The following is an 18,646-nucleotide window of genomic DNA, read 5'->3' on the forward strand; positions in this document are numbered from 1 at the left end:
TTTCCAGTGTATCAGACTGGAAAAGCTTAAAAGTAAGTTGGCAGTGCTGTGAAACCTTCAACCATCTGTATTCCCCTTGTGCAGTGCAGCTGCGCTATTTGTGGTGTGGAACCTTCTGTGCCAGGATGAGCAGGACAGGGGTTTTGGCCTCAGAAAGCACCAACACATTGAATTTAGTACAGCATCCTCATGGTAGTCACAGGGTCAGACTGTACTGAGGCTCTCCTTAGCCTGTGTGCACTCCAGTTATAAGAGTATAATTACATTTTACTGGTTTGTGCTACGGTGATTGTGCTTTCCACTGCATAAATCCTGTTTTCCTGAGCTGCCACTCGTACAGAGAGTACGAAGCACGTTTAGAGCGATACAGCGAGCGGATCTGGACGTGCAAGAGCACAGGAAGCAGCCAGCTGACACACAAAGAGGCTTGGGAGGAGGAGCAGGAGGTTGCTGAGCTGTAAGTACCACTGGAGACATGGGTTTGTGCCTATCTTTAGGTGTTGGAGCATAAGAGTGGACTTGGGAAGGTGTGTGGTAGTTTGTGAGGTGAGGTAAGAAGCTGTAAGGAGATCTGGGGATTCTGGAGTTGAAAGCAAATTAAGTCCAAATTTTACACCATCACTAATGCAGCTGGGTAATTACTTATTTGGTGCTGTTTCTTGATATTACTTGAACCAAAATAGTTCAGAATATAGCACTTGGCATATTTTAAACCCCCTGGAGTACTGGGAATATTTTAGAGGGGAAAACAAACAAATCTTGAACCATGTAAAGTCAAAATAGAATAAAAAGAGTCTGTTGAAGTGTTAAAGATCAGCCAGGTCCACACCTGTAATTATTTTCTCCAGATCTACATTAGAGTTGTTGGACTAAATAAAAAAAAAAAAGTTGTGGTGAGATTTTGGGGAATCTACTCTACTTGAAACAACAAGAGTCCTTGCTCTGTGCAGATTGTGTTCCTCTGGGCTGCTGTGGCCCTGACCTCCTCCTCTAGCCCACAGGAATCCTTAGATGAAATCCAGCATGGCCCTTTTCAGAGAAGTGAATTTTCTGTAAAGGTGCAAGTCCTTGTCTCAACCAACACATACAATTTACTCTGTGATTACCAAATCATAGGAATTAGGCCATACAAGTGACGTATTTCTCCATTCTGTCAACTGATGACTTGGACTTCTGTGACTTTTTTCCCCTGGATATAAACTGTGGAGAGTGTCAGCAGTACCACCTAAGAGGTGGAATTTTCTGCTGCCTCTCTTCATGTTTCTGATCCATTGGCAAAGAGTTCACAGCCTTCTTGTAAGGAGAAATTCACCATCATTTGTGATTAATCACAACCTTAAAGTCAACAAATAAGAAACCCATTTGCTAATAGTCCTAATTTCTTTGAGGGGTGGTACAGTACTGCCTTCAGGCTTTGCTCCCTGATGTTCTTGTTTAGAGGTCAGGGGCAGTGCGGAGACAGCTCCATGAACTTTAAATCCTGAGTCAAACGCCAGTAGTCTGCTGCTACTTTCTTTTGGTTATCTGTGTTGGATTGATTGACCACTTCTGGAAAAATTAAGAAATGTCAGTGAAATAAAAATGGGAGATTTCTCAACAACAAATTTAGCTATAGTCTCACGAATATGGGGTGACGGACAGGAAGGGTTCTGTGAAATGAGATTTTGTTCTTATCTCTTTGAAATGGGATGAAAAGCTACCCAGGCAGTTTGTCTACTTTAATACCTGACACTAAGCTGGATAAAAAAGTTCATTTAGACAGGTTACTAAAGGGATAAATTTGCTTATGGCAATTGTAACACAGCACATATAGCTGAGGGTTCTCAGCCATGAGTCCTGGAGTAGGACTTGGGGAAGCTAAAAGTGCTTTGGAGAAATGGAGTATTTTGTTCCTCCATATGGTAACTTGAAACAGACTTTACTTTTTAGCCAGGAGGCTTTATGCAATATATTCCTTGGTGCCCCTGTCAGTTACCTGAGGTCAGCTCTTAGAAGGGAAAGAAGGGAAGTAAATTTATCACAGTCCTTTCTTTTCTTTGGATGGAAATGTTTGAAGATCATGACGTGGTGAAACGCACAAGATATTTTTCTCTGGCAAAATAGTTTGATAGTGTAAACCTGCCCCTGTCTTTACTGCATTGGCAGCCTGTTGGCAGAGAAGGAAATGCTAAATCTTCATCAGAATCATGGTCTTACTGGAAACAAACATTTTAAAATAACAAACCCCAGGACAATTGCATCATCTTGAGCCTTATTTAATATCTTAATAGAGAAGCAGTAATAACCATCATGAAAGGGTTAATGCTCAGTGCTGCTCTTCCTGAGTGTTTACAGTATTCCTTCTGGGAAGGACCAGGACAATTGGGATTTTCAGGGCAGCTAATTCTGGGAGGAGGGATGGGAGCAAAAAGCCCTTGGATGTTTGCATGCTTATGGGGCGTCTGCCTCAAACATTGGCCTGGCTGTTAACAGGAATTCCTGGAACTGGGAAATGGGAGGATACTTTGCATTTGGGCTTTTATTCCCTTTATAATAATGAATAATGAAAACTTCTTCTGTGCTTGCTCAGCTTAAAGGAGGAGTTCCCTATCTGGTATGAGAAACTGGTCCTGGAAATAGTCCACCACAACACCGTGTCATTGGAAAAGTTGGTGGATGCAGCTTGGTTGGAGATTATGACCAAATTCGCAGTGGGGGAAGAATGTGATTTCGAGGTAAGGATATGTTTTCCATTTTATCCTGTGCTTCTGTGTAGGGCTAATTGCAGATAGCTAAAGGCAGGAGATGGGAAGAATATGTTAGCCACTCAAGTTATTAGAAGAATGTGAAATTTTATTCTCTATAGAATCCCAGTGATAGCACCTGCTTTTGGATGGAAAATGGTTCTCTAAGCCATACTTCTGGTGGAAGGTGTCCCTGTCCATGACAGGGATTTGGAACTGGATGATATGTAAGGGCCCTCCAACTCAAACCGTTCCAGAATCCTGGAATAATAGCAAGAGAAAAATGACTGATATATGTGTGTGTGGAGGGGGAAACAGCTGAAATTGTTACACTGCTTAAATATGTGAGTATCTGTGATTTATATATAAATACATGATTTAATTAGAAGAAGTTAAAAATTATCATGTCATAATCTTTTCACCTGACACATTGCCAAAAGGAGCAGTAGACTGAAACAAGTGGAACTTGAAGTCAAAGCTTAAAAGTCTCTAAAATGGCTCTAAAGATTTGAAAATTTGCTTCAGAACTGGATATGTTGATGAAAATTCAAACTTTTTGAAAATGTGGAGGAGTTAGTGTTGTGTGTGAGCAATGTTTAGGACATAGTCTCTAAACTGGGGTTGCTGAGAACACACTTGCACCTTGTACACATACTGTGTCTTTAGGCAAGGAGGCAGCATTGGAAAATGCTGTGGGTTGGGAGTTTCGCTTTTAGGTCTTCTTAGCTGGTATTTTTCCCCTTCCTCATAGTGTTAAACCCCACTAGATCACCTGTCTTGTTCAAGTTCAGTCTTCACCAATATTTCTGTGCAGGTTGGTAAGGAGAAAACGTTGCCTGTAAAAGTTGTGAAAATACATCCTCTGGAGAAAGTTGACGAAGAGGCCTCGGAAAAGAAATCTGATGGAGCCTGTGATTCTCCATCCAGTGACAAGGAGAACTCCAGCCAGGCAGCTCAGGACAACCAGAAGGAAGCTATGCTGAAGGAGGATGACAACAGGAGGGATAGTATGAGTAAGTAGAAGGACAGCGTGGCAGTAGGTAGCACTTGGCAGTGAGTGTTGGAGTTTATGTATATCTTGGGACTGGGCTGTGAATGTTTAAACAGTATTATGGGGTGAAAATCTAGAAGTTGTCCTTGTTAGTGGTGAATTTTAGAGGCATCAGTGCTGTTGGCTTTCAGCTGTTCTTGCCTGATTTAAAGCAGAAAGTGTGCTGTCATTCTAAGATGTAATACCAAAAGCAGTGCATGAAATGTATAAACTTCTAAAGTATAACAAATGTTAAAAAAAAAAAAAAGAGGGGAACAGCAAGGGTCCATTCAGAATTGTAAAATTCTGCTGTGATGTTCATCCTCAGAAGAAACCTCCCTAGTTCTTAAGTGTGTTCTTTTGGAGTCAGAGGCAAGCTGTAATTCTCTTTGTCCCCAGGTGTAATAAGAAGTAAGTGGGGGTTTTTAATTTTTAGTTTTTTCTCTTTCTAATTTTCATATGTTGAGACATTTTTTTTCCTAGGAGCTCAAAATAAAGCATCCTTTGAAACCTTGTTCCTCTTTCATATGCTCTCCCTTCATGCAGAGCTAGGTAGTGATGTCCAAGGCTTTTCTTGACTCTGAGGAAGTATTGTTGAAAGAAAAAAAACCCCAACAAACCAAAAAACCAACCAAACACATTAAGTTTGTCCCGTGCAACTTCTTAAAATGAAATTACAAGATTCTTTAAAACAGATTACAAAAAGTGTTTTCAAACAAACCGACCCCAATCCTACAACATAGTTCTAACCTGGAGAGCTTTATTTTGAAGTCTCATAAATGAAAAAACTGTTGACATTTGTAAATAGTGACTCCAGCATACAGGAAAGCGTGTGTAATCTCCTCTGATGTGAGGAAGAGGAAACCAAAAATAGCTCAGCCACCAAATAGCGAAGTCAAGAGTAGAAAATTAGTTATACCAAGTTCTAGTCCCAAGCTTAAAAATGATCAGCTCTTTCTGATGGGTTCTGTTGTGATCTGTTCTGATATCATTGCAGTGCTCCATATAATCAGAAAGCAAAAAAATGTGTTTCAGAAACAATCTGGCCTTATACACAGCATTTGAAACAGGATTGTGCTTGGAGAGGGGCTAATGATGCTATTTATTTATACATGTATTTTTTGAGTGGTGGTTCTCTCCTGCATAAGAGGCATGGGAGCTTTTTCTTCAAAAATGCTCATTGATCAAATTTACGGCAGTAATTTTGGATCTGGATGTTTAAAAAAGATTTACTATGATCCTTTGTGCATTGGTGTGTGGTATTCCAGCAGCTGTGGGCATTGCCAATGCAACACTTCAAGATCTGATACTGCAGGAGTAGTGAGGGTTCGTCCTCTTGTTTCAGTCCCTGATTCAGTTGGTTCTGACCTGTGAGTAGTCACCTCTGTAAGCTGGGACTGTCCTCCACTTTCTGGAAACGATGAACCTTAACATTTTCCAAATCAAGATTCTGGCAAAGTCAACCTAAGCAGCAGACATGCATTCTTTTAATTCTTCTCCTTGTACATATACTGTTACTAGAAGGATATTTTATTGCTAATGCTTTTATATTCTGGGTTATAACAGAACATAGGCTCATAGTAACATCATTGAAACAAATTATTATAGAGTGTTTTAAAGTAATTATGTAGCATTTCTTACAGTTACACAACAGACTACAGAAATAGGAAATGCTGAGTTGCATCTACAGAGGCGTGGGGTTCCCAGCCACACTGACCTGGACTTTTTCTCTGTAATAAATGTTCACATGTGGCCATGTCACTACACTACACTAGAAGTGATTAAGTCACTACACTAGAGCGATTAATTGGAAGCAGTAACAAGCTGTGTATAACTGTGGTGTAAGAGCTGTGTGTGCTTGTGTGCACACGAGGAGGCAGAGCAAACCTTGGCAGTTCTATTAATACTTGAGTCAAACTTGCTGGTTTTGTTGGAGGAGAAATGGGGCAGAGAAACATAGTTTCAGTCTCTCTACTTAGGAATCTACTCTCCTTCGGAAGCTGAAAACAAGGCTTTATACTGACTCTGTTGCATCATTTGTGCAGTCTTAAATGACTTTGTATTTTTAGTTGCTTAAGGAATGAACTCTGGAAAATCTGCGGGAGCAAAGAAAGGCTAGATTGCCCTGAAAATCAATGGTGAACTGCTGAAGGCAGTTTCTGTAGCTTGAGCTGGAACCTGTACTGCTCTGGAAAATCTGAAACAAAGTAAATACAGGAGACAATACAATACAGATGCTTCAGAAACACAGAATCAGCTGTGTTGGAAGGGGCCTTAAAGATCTTTTCATTCCAACCCCCCTGCTATGGACAGGGACACCTTCCAAGTAGATCATTTTCCTAAGAGCTCCATCCACCTGGCTTTGAGCTCTTCCAGGGATAAATGTATATTTTATTACAAGAGAATGCAAGAACAAATGAAGTTGGCTTTTTAAAATTAACTTTAGGATGGAAAGGATAGTAGTTTCTTCTTCCTCACCCAGATATCCAGGTGCTATTTGATGGAATTGCGTATAGCCATCCTTATTTGTGAATCTAGAAAGTGAATCATTAAAAAAAAGGTCACTTTTGTTTATACTGTGTTAGGTATAATGGTGCTAGAGCTTCAGTGCTCTCTTATGTGATTCTGAGATCTATATTTTTAAGTGTTATTAAGATTTAACATCTGCTTGTGTTCTCTATGTATTTAGTAGATGATTACCGTCATACCTCATGCTTGCTTTATTGTTTTCTTTGAATCCAAGGAAGAAGTTCTTCCCTGTAAGAGTATTGAGGCCCTGGCACAGATTGCCCGTAGTAGCTGTGGCTGCCCCATCCCTGGAAGTGTCCAAGGCTAGGTTGGGCAGGGCTTAAAGCGTGCTGATGTAGTGGAAGGTGTCTCTGGTCTATTGAAGGGGGTGGAATGAAATGAGCTTTAAGGTCCCTTCCAATTTAGACTATTCCGTGATTCTGTGGTAGCCACAAACATAAAAACATTTGCAGATTTCTTTCTTCTTAAGACAAAAGCAAGTTAGTGATTCCTGCCATTGCACTATTTCAAAGAAGGCATGGTAGAGGCAGCCAGGGCTGTTGGCAGGGGTTGCCTGAGCAGGTTTACTGGTTGGGGGTTCTGTCTCCCCTTCATAAATCCTGCAGACATTTTCTACCTTTGCATAGGTGGTTGCAGCTTACTGTCTGCAGAGATGAGTTTAAATGAAGATGGTCCTTTGTACTCCTTGAAGATAGGTGTTACCTCCTTAGTTCAGAGCTGGTCTGGGCCTCCATTCCCAGCGTGTATCTTCAGGCTTCTTCTAAAACCCAGCTCGGGTTATTTTCCTAATGTTCTAGTTTAACCAAACATCGTATAGATAGTGAGAAGTAGGGTGCCCCGTCCAGTGGTGGTTTGGATTTTTTAACTTTTATTTTTTTAACTGTAATAATAAGACTGCATCTCACCTTCTTTTATCAGATGATCGAGCACGTAGGTCTCCTCGAAAGCTTCCCACTTCGCTGAAGAAGGAAGAAAGGAAGTGGGTTCCACCTAAATTCCTGCCACACAAATATGATGTCAAACTGAAAAATGAGGATAAGGTGAGTTGTCTGCTTGAGTCCTCTCTATTATAACATGAATATGTAAGTTAAATTAATTACTGCCAGTAATTAATTATACAGCACAATTAAGTACTTTAGAATCATGGCACTGGAAGCGGGATAGTTGTCTGTGAGGCTGCCCAGCCTGGCTGTTTCTATCTGTAATTAAGTTTTGTGCATGGAAACACTTGGTACCACACACACTGGGTTACAGAGCTTTATGTAGTTGCTGTTAAGTGCCTCATCTCTGGTCGTGCAGTTAACGAGACCAGTGAAATCATGAGTCACAGCTGTTGTCCTGACCGAGCTGCTCTGAGTTGGAGGTGGCAGTGCTTTGGGAAGCTCTGGGTAGCTGCAGCACTGCTCTGTGCTTTTTGTCTGCTCTTTGGTAATTTGACAAGCGAGGCAGTGCTGACCTCAAAGAGTACCATGTGCTGAGGTGCTCCTCTGGTCTTAGGAAAAAAGATTAAACATGAATATGTAAAAGCTTTAAAGTCAGTAGCAAGCACAAGCTGGAGGGAGGTCAGAGATAAAACAGTGGGCTTTGGCAAAAAATCTGCATCATAAACTTATGGTTTTTACTGTTTTGACTATCTCATTCTCCTACCAATCTCTGTTGTGTCTCAGTTCTGCAAATTCTGTTTGGTTTGAGTCTTTCCAAGAGAGCTTTGAATGAGAGAAGAGGTTTTGGACATGAAGCACTACAGTGATCCTCGTTCCTTACAGCCATATAATCTGTATCTATAATGTGGTTATAAGTTAATCATTAACAGTGTGCCTGTTTGTTATCTCCAAGATCATCAGTAACGTTCCAGCAGATAGCTTAGTCCGTACAGAGCGTCCTCCAAACAAGGAGATCCTGAGGTACTTCATCCGTCACAATGCGCTACGTGCTGGCACATGTGAGAACGCCCCGTGGGTTGTGGAGGATGAGTTAGTGAAGAAATACTCTCTCCCCAGTAAATTCAGTGACTTCTTGCTTGACCCACATAAGGTAAGAATGCCTAGAAGTACCTGCTTTGGTTTCCCACATGTTCCTTGGGTCTTGGCAGAGAACTCAGTGTGCTGGTTGGGTTTTAGAATCACGAAATCATTAGGTTTGGAAAAGCCTCCTAAGATTATCAAGCCTACCTGTTACCCAATACCACCAAGGCCACCACTAAATGATGTTCCCAAGTGCCAGTTCCACATATCTGTTAAATCCAGGGAGAAGTAGAGCAGGAAAACCTACTCTTTTAAAGGTTGACCTTTTGAGAGGTGACATGGCTTGAACATCTGAAACAGTGGTCTGCTTTGAAAATTTGAGCTGCAACTGCCTTTTAGCTTTTCCAGTAGTTTGCATTACTTGTCTACAAGTAAAGACGTGATTTCCTGGTGAAAGAGAAATGGGAGAGCTACAGTCTTTATGTGGTAGTGTCAGGTATTGGGCACAAGACCTGGATGCATATAACTTCATGAGGTGGGGTTCATGTACGGGGCTGCATTGAGTGATGGCAGATACTACAAATTTAGTACTAAATAAATACATAGAATAAATGGGTTCTTCTGGCCCTTTGTGCTAACCAGCCAAATATAACATTAGTCAACTAAATACCATACCCTGAAATGTACTGTTTTAAAATCCATCTTGTGATGTGGAAGTCACTACGGTGTTCATTCAGTAAACTCACTTTTTCATAGACTCTGTCAAATGTTGTTCTAAAACTAGAAGGTGAGTATTTGTTCAGGACAAGGGGGAATGACTTCAAGCTCGCATGGAGTAAGTTTAAATTGAATATTGGAAAAAGATTCTCCCCTGTGAATGTGGTGAGGCCCTGGTATAGGTTGTTGAGAGAAGCTGCGGCTGCCTCATCCCTGGAAGTGTCCAAGGCCAGGTTGGACAGGGCTCAAAGCAACCTGGTCTAGTGGTAGGTGTCTGTGCCTGTGGCAGGGATTGGAACAAGATGATCTTTATGGTCCCTTCCAACCCAGGCCATTCTCTGACTGATTATGATTGCAGAGGCCTGTTACTCTTAATGCAGTGAGCAATTTCATTAGAAAAAGCATTAAAACATGGGCAAAAATAATTGACAGAAAAATACCTAGATAACCTTTATTTACCTTTCAATATTAATACAAAATCATTCTTTCTTTTGTTTTAGTATATGGCTCTCAATCCTTCAGCCAAGAGGAAGAGCTCTCGGTCACCTGACAGAAAGCTTCCTAAGAAATCCAAAGCAGATGGATCTTCACTAGGACAGACACTGAGTCCAACCCTGTGGTGCCACGTGCATTTGGAGAAATCTATAATTGGCTCTCCACTGAAGGTGAAGAACTCTAAGAACTCAAAATGCCCTAAAGAGGGTCTGGAAGAGGTGATGAAAATGGTGTCACCTGCTAAACTTGGTTCTAATTTTCACATTCCAAAGAGGAGCCGACTAGGAAAGGGCAACAACAAATCCTTGGACAAAAAGCAAAGAGGCAAAAGAGTTCTGAATGGGCAGAAGTCATCAGGGAAGGCAAAGTCTCCCAGGAAAGGTTTGAAGACCCCTAAGATGAAAATGAAACAAATGACACTGCTGGACATGGCTAAAGGTACCACTAAGGTGTCCAGGGCTCCCAGGAATTCTGGAGGCACCCCTGGATCTTCCAGGAAACCCCAGAAACACCTGCCTCCTGCAGCACTCCATCTCATTGCCTATTACAAAGAAAACAAAGACCGAGAAGACAAAAAAAGTGCTCTTTCCTGCATTATCTCCAAAACAGCTCGGTTGCTCTCCAATGAGGACCGTGCCCGTCTGCCCGAGGATTTGCGGGGATTGGTACAGAAACGCTATGAGCTCCTGGAGCACAGGAAGAGATGGGCCACCATGACGGAGGAACAGCGGAAGGAGTACATGAAGAAGAAAAGAGAAAAGCTGAAAGAGAAACTGAAGGAAAGAGCAAAGGAGCGGAAAGAGAAGGAGATGAAAGAAAAACTGGAAAAACAGAGGAGATTTGAGGACCAAGATCTGAAAGGGAAGACATTGCCTACTTTTAAACTGGTTGATACTCCAGAGGGACTTCCTAACACACTTTTTGGGGATGTGGCCATGGTGGTAGAGTTCCTGAGCTGTTACTCAGGGTTATTGATGCCAGATGCTCAGTATCCCATCACAGCAGTGTCCCTGATGGAAGCCCTTTGTGCAGAAAAGGGAGGCTTCTTGTACTTGAACAGAGTACTGGTCATCCTCTTGCAGACCCTGCTGCAGGATGAAATTGCTGAGGATTATGCTGAGCTGGGAATGAAACTTTCTGAAATCCCACTTACTCTGCATTCCGCTTCCGAGTTGGTTCGCCTGTGCCTGCGCAAGTCAGATGTGCAAGAGGAAAGCGAGGTCTCAGATAATGTAGATGAAAGTAAGGATTCAGCAGCTTTTGAGGATAATGAGGTACAGGATGAGTTTTTGGAGAAACTGGAGACATCAGAGTTCTTTGAGCTGACTCCTGAAGAGAAGTTGCAGATCCTTGGAGCACTGTGTCACCGGATCCTAATGACATACTCGGTGCAGGACCATGTGGAGGCCAAGCAGCAGGCCTCAGCTGAGCTGTGGAAAGAGCGCCTGGCTGTCCTGAAGGAGGAAAACGACAAGAAGAGAGCAGAGAAACAGAAGCGAAAAGAAATGGTGGCCAAAAACAAGGAGAACGGGAAAGAAGAGCATACAATGGGAAGAAATGAAAAGAAGAAACATGAAATTATGAAAATAGAGCACCGGGTGGAAATTGAAGCAGATGATATGATCAGTGCTGTGAAGAGCAGGCGCCTTCTTGCCATCCAAGCAAAGAAGGAAAGGGAGCAACAAGAAATACAAATGAGAGGTAAGAAAAATTACGTAGCAATTTCTTTGAGTGTTTTGTGTGTTGTGGAATAACTTAATGGCAAGAATGACAGCCTGTTTTCAGAAGCATTGTCTGGTTTTAAGGGATTTGCTTACTAGAGATTTATAATTCAGTTGCTGTGGCTCCTGTGATGGCTTAAACCCTGTAAATTTAAGAAAAACAATACCTGCTTCTAGTTTCTGTGATGTCTTTTGTTCAGTACCTTTCTAATTATGGCAGGCCCAGAGGTTGAACAACACAGTATCTTTTTAAGAACAGAAAACAACCAAAAATTTGTCTTATGTCCAAACATCCTCTGGTTCTTTGGTTCAGAGGAGTTCCTACTGCTGCTGCTGGCCCTGCTGCTGTTCCCATGGTCAGATTGTTGCCAGCAGCCTTTCTCCCATATGAGGATTTGGGCAATAAATCTCAGTTTACTGTTTCTCACTTTAAAGGAGCTACTCAAACCTCTCTAAATCATGAGTTGCAACACCAGACTTTGTCTCTGTGTAAGTAATGCTGTTTGAGGAGTATGGATGTAAAGAGAGAACACTTCGGAATTACAGTTTGGGGGTTTTATTGGTTGTAAATGTGGATACTGGGCAGACAAAAGTGGACAATGTAGCTCACCTAGGTTATTTCTCTTCTGAAACAAGTGAGGGATAAGCATCCCTCATGGAGCCTGGCTTTTGCACCTTAGCTGGAATATGGGAGTATCTGTTCTGAGAGACCAAGAATCACAGAATAGTTTGTGTTGGAAGGGGCCTTGATTATATTCCACCCCCCTTCAAGGGCAAGGACACCTTCCACTAGACCGGGTTGTTCCAAGTCCCATCCAACCTGGCTTGGCACAGGTTGTGCAGAGAAGCTGTGTCTGTCCTATCCTTGGGATTATCCAAGGCCAGGCTGGACAGGGCTAGGAGCAACCTGGTCTAGTGAAAGGTGTCCCTGACCCTGTCAGGGGTTGGAACAAGATGATCTTTAAGTTGTATTCTGACCCAAACCATTCCCTGATTCTGTAATATGGTGGGTTTTGTCCAAAGTGTCTTCAGCCCAGTCCATCCTTATACTTTGACTTGTTCTTTTATGGTTGTTTGTTTGGGTTTTTTGGTTTGGTTTTGGTTGTTTTTGTTTTTTGTTTTGGTTTCTGGTTTTTTTTGGGGGGGGGGTGTTTTTTGTTGTGTGTTGTTTTGTTTGTTTGTTTGTTTGTTTTTGGGGGGTTTCTGGGGTTTTGTTTTTGGGGGGGTTTTTTGGGTTGTTTGTTTGTTTGTTTTGGGGTTTTTTTTTTGTTTGGTTTGGTTGGTTTTTTTTTTTTTTTTAGAATTGCAGGCAGAAAGTAAACTGAAGAGTGTATGTAAAGAATTTTAACTAAAATCTCCAGTAAATGCTGTTTTTACTCCCATGGTGTAGTAAAATAAAAGACAATATTGATGTCTGGATACAATAAAGGAAAGCTAATGCTGCTCTTTGCTGATTTTAACAGTGAGGATGGAGAAAGAAGCAGAGGAAGAAAGAATCCGGAGGCATAAAGCTGCTGCTGAGAAAACTTTCCAGGATGGAATTGCCAAAGCCAAACTGGTGATGCGCAGGACCCCAATTGGCACTGACAGGAATCATAACAGGTGAGAAAGGAAATGACCATGAGCTTCCATCTCTGACCTGAGAGAAGTGCTCTGTCAGGTACCATCCCACAGGAAGGGATTGATAGGGAGGGTATATGGAATTGTGGAGGAGAGAGAGGAGAAAGTATTTGTGTATATAGACTGTAGTGGCTGGTTACGTGCCCAGCTTTTTTGAAGCTTTCCCATGGAGGTCAGGACTAGTGGAGGTTCAAGTGCTCGCAATGGGTGCTCAGGAAGCTCATTACCATATTTTCTTTTTTTTCATGTTTGTTGCACAGGCATGCTCTTGGAATGGATTCTAACCAAAGCTTTCCCTGTTTCTCAGCTGTGCTAACATAAAGATATGCATTGCATTCAGCTTTTAGGGAATAAAGCACACAGATGCTTCTCCCCTCAATCCAAATGAAAGTGTGTATATGTTTAACTAGCCAGAAAAGGAGACAGGTACCTATTAACATACATTTCTTACAGGTACTGGCTGTTTTCGGATGAGGTTCCTGGTTTGTTTATTGAGAAGGGCTGGGCACATGACAGTATAGACTACAGATTTACCCTTCCCCACCAGAAAAAAGAAGATTTGAAGGACTACAGCCCTGGAGGTATGGTCTCTTGAGAGTATTTGCTCTATCTGACTGTTTGAATGGAGTCAAACAGTGTGAAAGAACTGTCTAGTCTGGGTGTATTCATGGGGATACACTGATTTAAGCCTCCTTTTAACTCTAGAAGCCTGCACACAGGAGGTGCTGGTGATATTTCCATTCTGCTGCTGCAGGTCTGGAGACTTGCCTGCAGTGTCCCAACTAAGGACCGTGGGATACAGTCTCCTTTCCTACAAGTAGCGAGGTTGATGTCAGTTGGTATCATCTCTCTGGTTCACCCTGACCCTCCTGAGTTGCAGTGTGCCCTAGCACAATTTGCAAGTTGTGTTGTAGAATGAGGATGTCTGTCACAGTGCTGATATTCCACTGGTGCAAATCGATCAGCCTTTGGAATAGTAACAAGCAGGGCAGTCTGTTAGATGTGCACACCTTTGCTGATTGAGATTGTTTTGGCAAACATCCTTTGCACTTCCTCTCAGCCTGCTCTTCACCTTTGCTGAACGTGCAGGTGGGGTGCAAGGGACTTGCTGAACTTCTGGTTCAGGTTCCTGGAGCCTTGCAAGCTTGAACATGCACAAGAATCCATCTGTACAGAAATAAACTTAACAGTTCTCTGTGGAAGTAGTTCTTGGGACAGAAGACTCTGCAGTAATCTGACTCAGCTGAGTTTCAGTCATGATCATTTCTTGCTTTTGGAACATCACGTTCTGGCACTGAGTCCATCTACAGCAGTCCCACATAGGAGAGGTTATGGAGTTAGATCCAAGCCCTCACCTGGTAGAATTGCCTTAGACAAGGGACAAATTAGACACCTGTAGAGGAATGGAATAGGGCAAACCTACAGTGAGATCCTTCATCCAAGTGTAACTTTACAGCCACCTGTGTCTTGGAGACTTACTGAGCTGGAGGTGCACCATTCCAAGGTCCTCCATGGGTATATTTTCTTACAAGAACTGTTTCAAGTGTCTCCTGACCAGCTGTGTCTCCTGATCAGCTCCTTGCTTGCAGCTGTTTTCATCTGTCAGCTGCTGTCACAGCCAATGGGCAGGATTTCAGCATGTTCATTTGGAAACTTAATAATCAAAGGCCTGAATGAGCAAAGATTTAAATTAATTTCGGTGTTGTCTGAAATGTTGAGAAATAAAAATTCATGCTGCTTATACCTTCTTTGGTTTTCAAAGTGCTTTGTCAATATACAGCTAAAAAGTGAAACTGGTTTTATGTATTTGGAATAGTAGGAATGCTGCTCAGGAATCTACCGGAGCCTGTGCTTTGCTTTTGCAGAGAAGCGGAAGAGCACAGGCAGTGACGGCCGAGGGAACAAGCTGCACCGCTCCATGCCCACCACAGACCTGCCTGCTGAGACCACCACTCCAAAGCAGGGCCAGAACTTATGGTAACACACACTTTCATGGCTGCAAAGTACTCAAAGTGTAGAGGTCAAGGAATCTAGACAGATTTCTTTTGCTAAACCCTACTACAGATGTGTTCCTCTTTCAGTGCTGAGCAGTTGGATTGGTTCAGTAGCACCCCAGGCCTTGATTGCTGATATTATTACTGCCCTGCTAACAGGACAGCCAGTCCAAGAGTCAATGGAATTGTCATTCAACCTAATCAATCATATAAAGCCAGTATGAATTAAGCTATTAAAATGCTTTTTTGATGTATTGCTTTTAAAACATTTTCTTCCATGTTGACAGCCTGTTATCCCTTTAAGTCTTCCCAGTGCCAAGCAGTGTCTTCTAAGTGAATCTAATCTACCTTTGAGCAATGTTTGATTGTAACCTGCTCCAGTAGTTGGCCCTATCAGTCTCCTTTAAGAAATTCCCCCACGTTGAATGTTGCTCTATGTGGTAAGGAGTGCTCATCAATGTCCCTGTGCCAGAAGACCCTGGCTGAGCTTTACCTATTAACTGCTGTGGAGCATTGTGTATTTTTCAGATAACCCTGAGGAAAAGTGTCACAAAGTATGTGCTCCTGCAGCTCCCTTCTTAGCAGTGTCTGTCCCACAGAGTTACACTGCTGACACATTGAGTGGGGTTACTTGGTCTTTGATAGAGTTAAACTCTCTAAAGAATAGTTTCCAGTCAGAACTACTTTACTAAACATGTACCTGCTCCCCTACCAAGAACTGTAAAAGAGGCTGAAATTACGAATGTCTTGATTTATCTGAACCATCAGCACTAAGTACTGACTCTTGGTATTGCTCTGTCACAGCAGCAGGTCATAGGATATCAGAGAATTCTGTGCTTTCCTTCACTGTCCCATCCTCCCATGACAAATTCCCACCCCATTACCAGTCTGGGCCTTTGCACATCTTGCCAAAATTCAGGCAATTGGGCTTTCCTAGGGAATGAGTCCAGCACAGGGATTGTGATCCACAGGAACATCCTCTGCTTTTCCTAACTACCTCCTCTAGCACTTGATCTTTATTGAGCAGAGATGGCAAGGTGTGTTCCAGGAGAAGGACCCATTCTGTAAGGATAACAGTAGCTTGAATTTAGAGAGCGTATTGCTGCCATGGAGGGCAGCACAGAGACAAATTGGATGAGCTAACACAGTTAAAACAGAATTCCACCAACTTGTGACTCCAGGCTGAACTTGAAAAAGCACAGTATTTGATGTGCTCTTCCAGGTTGGCAATTCCCAAAACATTCTGAGGGAGATCAGTGTGATGACAAAGGCAGGAGTGCTGTATGGAGCAACCAGTCACAGCCTGGGAGGAGCAGCTCTTGGAACCAGGTCCTGGACACATTCAGTGCTGAATTATATTCTGTCACTAAGGGCTGCTTTGTATGGAGTGACCATAATGGACAGTATTCTCCTTTTATGAACAAAAGCAACAAAAATTATTAAAAAGCTTCTTAAAAAAAAAAAAGCTTAAAGTGGCAGCCAGAAGCCCAAAACACTTTCAAAATATTTGCCTTAGAGTTCCCATACTAATGGTCAGAGCAAGTTCTGCCTCTTACCTTTGGAAAAAAAAGAGGTTGAGGAACTTGGAAACAAAACTGTAGCAGCAATAACAAAACATTTTGAGTTCACATCAGGATAAGGAAGCTGTTAAAAGTAAGAAAGCCTACTTACAACCTGTGGTGGATATCAGTGAAAGAAGTAAAAAGAATGATAAAGTGAAGTACAGGCTTAAGGGCAAAATAATTTTCTTTTCCCTTTGGGGAACAGTCCTGCTTCACACAATCTATTGTTACATGGTCTGCCTTCAGAGAAGAGGGAAGCTCTTTGCATCAAAGGATAATTGGCTAAGAAATGCTGAATAAATTACGGAAATAAGGTAAACTTGTATGGTCAGCAGGGAGATGGAGAGTAAGGCTAGAGGAAACTGGGCAAGTCTCCTAAAGAGGTTTTCTTTGATAAAGAAAAAAGGGATTAGGAAATACAGGTAGCAAAAGCTGTTTTGAAATAGAGAGGAAGGTTCTGCAGCTGAGGAACACAACTGGCTGCTACCAACTGCTGTGGATCTGTGAATTGCGCCTGTTCAAAGCACCAGTGGACAAATTGCTGAGAGAGGAGCTCATTGAGGAATAGGAAGCGCAAAGGTAATTGTCCTGGCACACAGAGGAGTCCTTAAACTAGAAGATGATGCAGTCTGGAGGGGTAGGTTGAATAACTGTGACTGCATACCTGCCTGCCTTTTGGCCACTCAGTGTTGATTTTCAGACGGCACAGGAATAACAACAACTCAAGACATCAGACACTGAGCTGCGTGGGGTTTTTTTTTTTGGCTAGCTGTTATGCCACAGCGTCCTTAATTTCTGTCTTTTTTCATCCCTGCTAGGAAGGACTTTTAAGTGCTGACAGTCACAGTATTTGCTGGTTTTTTATAAGAATCTTGTGCCTGTTCTTCCAGGCAGGGGCAGCAGTGCAGGTGGAAGATCTGAGCCAAGCGTGGCCCTTGAGCAGGGGCACAGAGGCAGCTTCTCAAAGGACACATAACCCCTTCAAACTGAGTGCTGTGCAGGCTGTCTCTCCCTGACTGATAGGGCACCCAAAGCTATGCCTGCAGCTAAGCAATAAGGTCTCTCAGCTGAAAGGCTTTTCCTTAAAGATCTGGAACTTCTTAGAGTCTGTTTGCTAAGTACCTGTCTGACACCTGCCACTACTTACATATAAGCATCCACAGAAAGCCAAATGACAGGTTGGCAGCTGTTACTTCAAAGGATAGCCAGGAACTAGAACTTCCCTCTGAGGAAATCCATATTCCTATTTCTGTATTTTCCTCTGGGGCCATTGCCATTGATCTCAAGGACTTTAAGCTGAAGAGAACATTAAAGATAAAAACAAATGTGAGGGATCTTTATCCCTGAGCAAAAATGAGCATAATTAAGTAATAAAAAAAAATCCTGGGCATAAATAAATTTATCTCTTGAGCATAAATGGTTATGGAAGTGTCTCCTCCCTGAGGAGCCCCAAGCCCACACTGAAGTCCTTGGATATCTCTGTGTCTTGTTGTTTGGATACAAGGACTTGTCCAGCTATAAGTCATAATTTTGGCATGTGCATAGATAGTTTGATTTCTTTGTGTTCTGCTTTAAGTTCTGCTGTTTGTCTCTTTTCCTAGTGGTATGTGGGACATGGGATTGAGTAGCCTCACAGTGCATATAGAGCATCTTTAGCTTTACCATTGTATACTTTAGAGTGATGAGACTTTGAAATTGAACACCAAATTAACTCTTATATTTCTTAATTAGTTAATTTCTTCTTAATTAATTTCTTGTATGTGAATAGTTGTATTTCACAGTCCTGCCCCTTTTCCCCTTGAGAATGGGTGCTGGTAGGGCACTGATAAAGGGAGAAATAGATCTGTATTTCTTTCAAGAGTTACACAAACAATATCTCCCGGAAGTGGTTCTGCTGTCAATACTCCCAAAAAGAAGAGGGTCCAGTGTTCTGTCCTAAAGTGCAGCATCATAAACACTTGCTTACTTCTGTCTTCTCCAGACAGATAGACTCCCTCTCTTCACCTTGTGGTCCACTTGCACAGATGTTGATACTTATTAAAAAATCTTCTGGGCACATAGGCACTGAAGAAGTGTCTGTCCATACACATAGTGTCCATAGTGCTTGTGAGCTGTGTACTTCCTTGTTTTTCCTGCAAGAACCATGGAAGAATCACAGCCTTGGCAGGATATTAGCATGCGGGAGACTTCTTGCTCATCCTGATCAGAAAGGAGTTGAATTTTGGAAACAGTGGCATCTCTGCAGAGTAACTGCCATTGAACTTCATCTATTAGGAATTCAGCATGGTATG

General features: G+C 42.3%; 1 protein-coding gene across 3 annotated transcripts in view; it reads left to right on the top strand.

Annotated features, from left to right (window-relative positions):
* BAZ1B (bromodomain adjacent to zinc finger domain 1B) overlaps positions 1–18,646 on the top strand; it is a 44,011-nt gene that overhangs the window by 6,204 nt on the left and 19,161 nt on the right. For all 3 annotated transcript variants that reach the window (XM_063402293.1, XM_063402292.1, XM_063402291.1), the window contains exons 2-10: positions 341–457; positions 2,570–2,714; positions 3,538–3,736; positions 7,201–7,322; positions 8,119–8,316; positions 9,464–11,159; positions 12,643–12,781; positions 13,253–13,380; positions 14,665–14,776. In XM_063402293.1, the coding sequence (XP_063258363.1) occupies positions 341–457; positions 2,570–2,714; positions 3,538–3,736; positions 7,201–7,322; positions 8,119–8,316; positions 9,464–11,159; positions 12,643–12,781; positions 13,253–13,380; positions 14,665–14,776 (2,856 nt within the window). The remainder of the gene's footprint in view (positions 1–340; positions 458–2,569; positions 2,715–3,537; positions 3,737–7,200; positions 7,323–8,118; positions 8,317–9,463; positions 11,160–12,642; positions 12,782–13,252; positions 13,381–14,664; positions 14,777–18,646) is intronic.

The sequence above is a fragment of the Prinia subflava genome, chromosome 8, assembly GCF_021018805.1.
Source record: "Prinia subflava isolate CZ2003 ecotype Zambia chromosome 8, Cam_Psub_1.2, whole genome shotgun sequence".
Classification (NCBI taxonomy): domain Eukaryota; kingdom Metazoa; phylum Chordata; class Aves; order Passeriformes; family Cisticolidae; genus Prinia; species Prinia subflava.